Source organism: Lynx canadensis, chromosome A2 (genome assembly GCF_007474595.2).
Source record: "Lynx canadensis isolate LIC74 chromosome A2, mLynCan4.pri.v2, whole genome shotgun sequence".
NCBI classification, from domain to species: domain Eukaryota; kingdom Metazoa; phylum Chordata; class Mammalia; order Carnivora; family Felidae; genus Lynx; species Lynx canadensis.
This window is the reverse complement of record NC_044304.2, coordinates 105,241,173-105,250,282: the sequence shown is the minus strand read 5'-3', so window position 1 is coordinate 105,250,282 and position 9,110 is coordinate 105,241,173. Positions and strand designations below refer to the sequence as shown.

Sequence of the window (9,110 nt, the reverse complement as noted above, 5' to 3'; positions counted from 1 at the left end):
TTTTAATATTTAAAAAATACATTCACCCACTGGATGCCCATGGTTTCCAATCTTACCTGCTGTTTAGTTGTTCTATTTCTGCATTAAAAAGGAAACATGACTATTCATATTCATGTTGACATTACATACAGCAGCAATAGAAAGACAAGATTAAGTCCTTTTTCAACCAGACTGTTCCATAGCAGATGTCTTCCAGTGCAAAAAAACTTTTCAAAATTTTAAAGTCATTGGGGAAATCTAAACATTGAACAGATATTTGATTATTTTGAAAAAGTATTTTTTTTACATGTGATGATATTGAGATTGTTTTTAAGAAGAGTGCCTATCCTGGGTGTTATATGTGAGTGATGAATCACTAAATTCTACTCATGAACCAGTACTGCATTATATGTTAACAAGAACTTAAATAAAAACTTGAAATTAAAAAAAAAAAACAACAGTGCTTATCTTTTAGAGACATAAACTATTTATAAATAAAATGTTATTTTTAGGACTTCAAAATAGTACAGGGGAGAGAGGAGAAGGTCACAGAGAAGGAGGTGGATGGAATACAGAGTAAACGAGATTGGCCAAAAATTGATAATTACTGAAACTAGATGAGAGATACTTGGGTGTTCATTATGCTATTCTACTTTTATGTAAGTTTGATATTTGTCATAATAAAAGGTTAAGATTTTTCTTTAAAACTAGAGCATCACTGGGGCACCTGGGTGGCTCAGTCGGTTAAGCGTCCGACTTCGGCTCAGGTCATGATCTCACAGTTCGTGGGTTCAAGCCCCAGATCGGGCTCTGTGGTGACAGCTCAGAGCCTGGAGCCTGCTTCGGATTCTCCCTCTCTCTCTGTTCCTCCCCCGCTCATGCTGTCTCTCTCTCTCCTTCAAAAATAAATAAAAACATTAAATAAATAAATAACACTAAAAAAAATTTAAAAAAATAAAACAAAACTAGAGCATCATTGAAATGAATCAACCTCACAGTCTCTTTTCAACCACCCATTATTATTATTATTAATTAATGTTTATTTATATTTGAGAGAGAGAGAGAGAGAGAGAGCACAAAGCAGGGGAGGGGCAGAGGAGACAGAGTCTGACGCAGGATCAAGGCTGAACCCAGGAGCAGGAAGATCTTGACCTGAGCGGAAGTGTGACGCTTAAACCGACTGAACACACAGGGACCCCTAAATTTCTTTTAATGTTTATTTATTTTGAGAGAAAGAGACACAGTGGAATAGGGGTAGGGGCAGAGAGAAGGAGACACAGAATCTGAAGCAGGCTCCAGGCTCTGAGCTGTCAGCACAGAGCCCAAGGCAGGGCTTTAACTCAGGAACTGTGAGATCATGACCTGAGCCAAAGTCAGACACTCAACCCACTGAGCCACCCAGGTGCCACAACCACTCATTTTGAGGATGCTATACATCTTAGCACACAGTTCACAAAGCTCCTTTCCCTTATGTATATGTATAAAATAAAAGATATGTTTCTGCTGGCATGATTAAAGTTTATTCAACTAGGTTTTATTGGATGACTACTTTAAGTCAAGCATCATGCTTCTGAAAAAGCATGGTTAAAAAAGGCCTAAATCTTATGGTATTGGAATTTATCTTAATTCAACTTTTTAGCATGATAAATGCCTGGGTTTTCTATTAACACAATGGTTACTTTAGTGAAGCTCAGAATCACCTGCTGGGCTTATGAGAGCACAGACTGCTGGGCCCAAACCCAAACTTTTACTGGAATAGAGCCTAAGAATTTGCATTTCTAACAAGTTTCTTGGTAATGCTAATACTTCTGTTCCAGGAACCATACTTTGAGAACCCATACCAGTTTCACTCATTTAGAAGACATAAATACAGCACACACACACACACACACACACACACACACAAAGATGCATTACCTGAGTTAGTCTTCAAACAGGAAGGAAAGGGGTGGGTACAATGGTCCAGATAATACTTCTATTTTGGCACTGCTTTAATTTCTTCCTTATTACAGACTCACAGAAGAGAGGGCCAAAAAAAGTATAGGTTTATTTTGGCTAATAACCCAGGATTTTCTACTCAATTTCTTTATAACCCAACGCCCAATATGGGTAATCTCAACTTCAACAAAACATAAGCAGAACACATAAAAACATGACCCCAAACTGAAATTAGAAAATAACACAGCACGCACATCTGTCCGTCATCATCCACCAGACATGCCCACAAATATTAAGTTTCCATACAAGTTTCAGCATACAAATCCCTACTCATCACTAGATAAAATTTACAAATTAATAACGATCTTGAGATATTTTGAACCACAATGTACACAGTTCCAGATTTTTAATTTCTGCAGTGTTCTATTTTGATTTATGTCTATCCCAAAAAATAACCATGATTTTAATTTTGTTTCTTACTGGGGAAGGTGAGATGATATTTGCTAAGTTGACTGGTGCTTTAGAAATTTAAGGAAATGATGTAGATTTCAAGAGAATTCACTATGTTTAGTCTTACCCAGGCTCCACTAACCTCCCATTCTGTGCCATACTGCAGGAGTGCTAAGAAAAACAAATTAGGAGCTTTCTGTGTCACATTCCTCTCCAGAATAGGTTTTAAGTACATTTGTCAGAAAATATCCTGGCTATTAACAGGTATCCATTCAATGTTTACCATGTGTCAGGTATTCATTCGTTGTTTATTTAATCCTTTTAGTCAATTAAACCCAAATAGTAGGTATATGCTCATTTTACCAGTGAAGAAACTAAGGCTGAGGGCGAATAAATTGTCGAAAATGAAACTAGTAAATCGTGTATCTAAGAATCAAATCTGAATTTCTACAATCATTATCAACTGCCTCTCAACACCTAGTGATCCATATTGGTTAACAATAATAGCTACCATTTATTGAGTTCTTATGAAATAAAGAGCTAAATAGCTGACATTATTTCACTCAATTCTCTCAAAATTCTCTGTGACAGTCTTTATTTTACCAGGAGGGTACTCACATCATGAGAAGTTTCAAAGAACTTGCCAAAAGGTTACAAGTATATAGTGGGAGAGCTGGGATTTGAACCCTCACCTGACTCTGAAGCTCCACTAGCCTCCCGTGTAGTTATTCCTACAGTTCTATCTTGTGTACATACTTCAGCTGTGGTTCAGACTATTATCTCTATCACATATTTTAATACTAATTTTATGATTATTAGTTTTAGCATGCTACATTCGTTCATATTAAGCTTTAAATACCCATCTTCGGGGTGCCTGGGTGGCTCGGTCGGTTGAGTGACCGACTTCAGCTCAGGTCATGATCTCATGGTTTGTGAGTTCAAGCCCCGCATCAGTCTCTGAGCTGACGGCTCAGAGCCTGGAGCTTGCTTCTGATTCTGTGTCTCCCTCTCTCTCTGCCCCTCCCCCACTCGTGCTCTGTCTCTCTCTCTGTCTCAGAAATAAATAAACATTAAAAAAAATTAAAAAAAAAAATACCCATCTTCCACGAAATTTGTAATGAAATTTCGCCTCTAAATTAGGATGCCCTCACTTTACTTTTGGCTGATTCTTCGAAACGAAGTGTACACTTAATATTCTAAATCTTTTATCATGGTGAAATATATATAATATTTGCTATTTTTAACAATTTTTGGACGCGTAACTCAGTGGCATTAAGTACATTCACAATGTTACACAAGCATTACCACTATCCATTTAAGAATCTTCTGCTAAATTGAAACCTTAAATGTAAAATTCCAACTTCAGACAATGCTATATTCAAAGTTCCAAGTTGTATTAACTAAATGCTGAGTGTTACATCACCAAAAGTTAAAAAAAAAACAAAAACATTTTTTGTCTTTTGCTATCACTTAAGAAACCATTGTGTTTATATTACTGATGAAATTGTTGTATTAAATAGAACCCCCGAAAACACTCTACCTAAGACTTCCCTCCAGGTCAATATGAATAATTAATCAAACACCGTTTAAGTGTCAAATGGCTTGTACAAACAAAAACATTCTATGTCTTTCCCTCTGCTCAGAAACCATCAAGCTTCTACATGCTAGTCATTTTCTCTACATACATTTATTTTTACCAGTAGCTTCACTTTTCAACTTCCAAGGCTTCATTCATTTTTCCATGACTCTTAGTAAACCTATGGTGGCTACATAAACTACACAACTTTTTTTTTTCCCCCTAAATGCTTATAATCCATTTAGGAATTACCCTAAACTTTTTTATATTTAACTTTCTTTGATAGTAATTTGCATTTAGAATCATCCAGTCCTTAAGGTTTGGTATTAAACCAAGTAACCTTAAATATAAGAACATATTTTAGAAATACACTTGAGAAAAGTTGTACCTTAATAAAAAACTGGATATAAGAGCATTGTCTAAACTCTTTGGGTGTATTGTGGGAAGATTCCTACCATCCCATCATCCTATGGTATTAATAGCTAGAAAAGGTGCTGGGGAACTTCAACTTAGCAAAATGGAAAACATTACAACCAGTTCTGGAGTTGAAAATGTATTTCATAAATAAAAGCTAGTATAGTGTTGTCGCTATTTTGTTGTTCAGTTGTGCACTAAATATGAAATGCTTAGATAACATGAATTTGCTTATCAAATTCTTAGGCTACAAAATAAGGGTCAGCACGCTTAAACTTTCAAGTGATCGTTAAAACAGTACAATTTTATACAGCAAGTATATACAAAGTACCAGAAGGCTAAAAATCTAAATCCATTCCCTGTTTTTGTTTTGTTTTGTTTTTTTCAGCAAGCTTTATTAATCCATCACGGATCTAGTGATGTTTAGAGTATATCATGATTTCATTCAGAGAAAGGAAAAAAAAAAAGGTTCTCCCAGACAACAGTCTTCGGTGCCTCTGCCACACTTCAGGGAAATAAAACTACTTTAGGACTCTGTAACTCAGCTGTCAGGGTTGTTTTTACACACCTCATTAAAAGCTTCAGCAAATGGAAATACATTAAAACTCAAACACTGTTCTCCTAGTGCCTCCAGTACTTTATTCGTAGTTATTATCCACGTTTTTATAAATATAAACATTCTAAGTGAATGTCACTAGCGCAGGTACATTTAACAACGAGAGCTCCACAGGAAGCTACTTTATTTTGTGTGTAACAAGGATCGAGGTTCCGAAAACCTAACTGTACCACTAAAAACAAAACCAACCCCAAAAACAGAAAACCAAATCCAAATAAAAACCTGTTAGCAAAGTGCAGTCCTTTTGGTTATCTTCAGAACAAACAGCTGTTGGCTGTACACGTAGAAATTATGTAGATTTGCTAATATACGATCACTGGAAATAAGTCCTTGCTTGTAGGTAAGAATCAGGTAGAGGGTTTTCCTCCTTTTAATTTAGAGGGGTTTTTGGATTCCAGTGTAAACAGCACCAGCAAATTTTCATAAAACATAGCTTTGCTACTTTCTCCTTCATTTTCTAGAACCGGAATTTTTATCAGCAGTACTCTTTCATTTCTTCCTACCTTATAGTCAGGACTTGACTGCCCACATAACGCTGCTTGGATTGTAAACAAAAAATTAAAGCTCAGAGCACTTATAGGATACCTCTTACATTTTCACTCCACAGTGCATCAGGTGTTGTTTATAAAGCTTTTGCTCCTCTCAAAAGACTACAAAAATATATGAAACCACATCTGTGTTCAGCCAGCGTCAAGAAAACAAATATTTTACAACTGGAATACTTTAGAGACCATGTACTGTAATTACATCCTCTTGACAGAATTCGTCAATTGCTTTCTTCATAAATCCATACATATACCAAGCGTGTGCATTTATGATTAGTCTACATGCCCTAATTTATGATATAAAAAAATTAAGTAACTTATTTTAGGTTTAAGTGAAAGTGCTCCTGACAATAAACTATTTCTACAACAGCCCTAAATCCCCCAAAGTGTGTTTTAAACCTGACCATGGAGAAAGATGCATAGCTACTTCTAAAAAGTAAACAACTACACACCAAAACATGCATTGTCAGGAAAACTAATTCATGCACTTGAATATGCCAATACCTTATTTTTATTATTTTAAGTTAGACCAATTTAAAACATTGCCCAGAATTAAGATAGAGCATTACATCATTTGATTCCAGAAAATGTCAAAATGCATTTGGCCAAAACTTAAAAAAACAAACACTTCCTCCTTATCCCTTACTGGTTGGACCAATGTGATCAATACAACTGTATATATATTAATCTACCTTAACATTTCCATTCATTAGCATTTCATCTTAACATACAGAGCCTTCTATTGTAATTTACTCGTAAAGGCTTCCCCCCAAAAGATGCAAATACAAAACACTAGGCAGATACTCTTCAAAGTTTTATTTCACTAACTTCAGGTCAAATTTCCACAAGTGTTTTCTGGTCAATTTGCTATCCATGCTTGGCTTCCCAGAATGGTAGTACCAAAAGATTTGTGGGGTAGGGAGAAGAGACCATTTTAAGAAGCACTGCATTTACGCATCTTCCACAAGGCAAAAGAGTTGGGCATCTGATTGTTCAACAAAACAAAGCTTTATCAGCATCCAGGAGGGCAGGCAGGCAAACCAGGCTGTAGACACTCTTCCATTTGTCAAAATCAGACTGGAGAAAACCTACTCCACACAGATAGAAAAGGTATTACCATTCATCTCTTCTTTTTCTGTTGCCGCAACATTTTTCTTCTTTTAATTATCATATCATGTAGTTTCTCAAGTCCTTCCTTCAGTCCATCTCCTATGATTGCACAGGTGGGCTGCAAATGCCAGGGAGTGGAAGAGCTCAGTTCACCCATTGCTAACAATTTCTCAATTTCTGAGAGAGACAATGAGTTCCTCAGGTCTTGCTTGTTAGCAACTATAAGTACAGGGACTCCCTGATTTTCTGATATCCTGGTTATTTTATGAAGTTCAGTTTTGGCTTCTTCCATTCTTTCAACATCAACAGAGTCCACAACAAACACAATGCCATCAGTGCATCTGGTATATGACTTCCACAGTGGCCTTAATTTCTCCTGGCCACCTACATCCCAGAAGTGAAAAGTGACTGTTTTAGAATTTCCCAAGGTTACCTTAATTTTTTCAGTGTTAAATCCTTTGGTAGGTACAGTATTTACAAACTCATTGAACTGCAGCCTGTATAATACAGTTGTCTTTCCAGCACAGTCCAAACCCAAAATAACAATGTGAAAGGACTGAAATGAAGGCAGGCTGGACAGGATAGAAGTCTGGTCTGACAGTCCATTCCCCATTTCCAGGTGCAAATTAGTGTTCCAAATTGAAATGCTTTCTTCTTACTGCTTCAGAATTTCTCTTCCTAGGGGATCCAGCTACAAGACTGCTGAGGGGAAAAATGAATAAGTTATTCTTTGAAATACCGTACTACAACTGTTTTTCTCTCTCCCTTTCTTCTTATGTTAAGACGAGGAACTTGAAAATAAAACTTGTTTGAGTAAATAAGCCAAATGAGATCTGAAACGCACGCAAACCAAGGCAAAAGACAGAATAATCCTTGTGATTCAAATTCTTTCACAGTCATGAAAATTGCAGTAACACGTACTTCTCTACGTCCCTGGGTTACAAATCTCAAAGACCTCATTCTGAAGATAACCTAATCACCAGTATCTGGTTCGACTTACAATAACCACAGAAGTGCCTTTTTTGGCAGAAAACTCGTAACACGTAATCCTATTTCAGGGATCTAATTCCACGTGCTTAACAGAATACCCAGGGTCACTATTATCCCCCCTTCACGAACCCCCCCCGCCCTCCCCCCGGCAAACAGCACAGTGCTCTCACCTCCGGAACTGGAGTCTGGATCCAAATAGGAAAGCATTTGTTAGACGTTTTTCACGCACGGGGTTGGAGAGAAAAGCACCCCACGACCGCTCAGCTTAGCTCTCCACGCAGTTCTGGCAGTTGCTGCACTAGAAACCGTAGCTTCGGACTCTGACCACGCCCACTCCTCACTGCCCACCCACGAGCCCAAGTCCCATTGGTCACCCGCGTCAGCGCGTCCAATACACACACGCCCCAGTGCCCTAATTGGTGAGAATAACTGCCGCTCCCAGTGCGGCCGAGCAGGGCTCTCCCTCGGTCCACAGGCACCACCTGTTGCCCTTAAGTTAGAAAACAAGGCGCCCACGGAGGAAGCCGAGTGGCCCCTGCAGGTGACAAGGAGCCTCGACCGGCCGGTCAGGTCGCTGCCAGACACCTCGTTCCGCCCGCTCTGGCGCACCTGCAGCGCGGCCGGCGAACGCCGGGCCGGGGCTCCCACATCCGGGACCCACGATCACCGCCGGCGCGTTAACCCTTCGTCCGCTGGCGAAAGGTGCTCGCCGAGGCCGTGCCAACCCCCAGGCGTGAATGATTCGATGTGTGGCTCCCGCACGGGCAGGGTCACTGCCCCGCCAGCAAGATCCCTATACCTCGCCCCTCCGCACCCGGCCGCCTCCTCTCCCTCGGCAGGGCGTGGCCACACCAGCTGCCCGCCCCGCTGCGGCTCACCTGACTCACCGTCTTTCCTGGTCTGGACCCAGCGTCGTTCACAGCCGCTCGGGAGCGCGCTGCTACCTGTCGGAAGGCACCAGTGAGGTCCCGTTGGTGGCCGAGGGTGATACGCGGCTTCTAGGGGCGCCCGGCTGGCGCCGTGCGCCAGGCCCGCTAACGGTGCCCGGCCGATCCCTCCGCTCAGCAGCCGCGGCCCCGCCCCCCTTCAGCGCGCACCCGGGAGCTGGCCATTGGGGGGCGTGCGGGAGCCCGGTCTCCTAGCAACGGCAAAACAAGGTCACGTTCGAACTGGCCTAACCCGGACCCGCCACAGGCGAGGTCGGGCGGAGCTTCCGGCTTCAGCTTCCAGAGCAGTTGCTGTCTCCGACGCTTTCTCTAGCCGGCGGGTGGCTTGAGACAGTTCCCGGCGGGTCCCACCCTGCGCCGCCTATCCTCCGGGCGCCGTACGGTGTCCTCTGGGCGGTGGCCGGTGACGTACCGTCAGAGATTTCAGAAGATCCCGGACGGGCGGGCCCCTTATATAACGGGATGACGTGGGCGTGCCTCAGTAGCTGGCCTGAAAGTCTGGGGCAGAATGGTGTCTGAAACTCATCATCCTTTTGCAAAGCAAA

At 40.9% G+C, this 9,110-nt stretch overlaps 1 protein-coding gene across 6 annotated transcripts; it reads right to left on the bottom strand.

The window, feature by feature from the left end:
* Positions 1 to 6,013: 6,013 nt before the first annotated feature.
* On the bottom strand, positions 6,014 to 8,886 carry ARL4A (ADP ribosylation factor like GTPase 4A). 6 transcript variants are annotated; one of them, XR_004908366.1, is made up of 2 exons: positions 7,789 to 8,453; positions 6,014 to 7,330 (listed from the first exon to the last, which is right to left on the bottom strand). XR_004908366.1 is itself a non-coding variant. In XM_030308040.1 (2 exons), exon 2 carries the CDS (start codon positions 7,239 to 7,241, stop codon positions 6,639 to 6,641), a length of 603 nt encoding a protein of 200 aa, XP_030163900.1. In that variant the 5' UTR covers positions 7,242 to 7,330; positions 8,497 to 8,886; the 3' UTR covers positions 6,014 to 6,638. The 6 variants fall into 6 exon arrangements, 5 of the variants coding, with proteins under 5 accessions (XP_030163900.1, XP_030163899.1, XP_030163898.1 ...); XM_030308040.1 differs by lacking the exon at positions 7,789 to 8,453 and adding an exon at positions 8,497 to 8,886; XM_030308039.1 differs by lacking the exon at positions 7,789 to 8,453 and adding an exon at positions 8,497 to 8,886 and having other exon boundaries at positions 6,014 to 7,327.
* Between the last annotated feature and the right edge of the window lie 224 nt (positions 8,887 to 9,110).

Coding starts and splice junctions, on each gene's coding strand:
- ARL4A (XM_030308040.1), bottom strand. CDS start 7,241: ATGGGGAATGGACTGTCAGACCAGACTTCTATCCTGTCCAGCCTGCCT.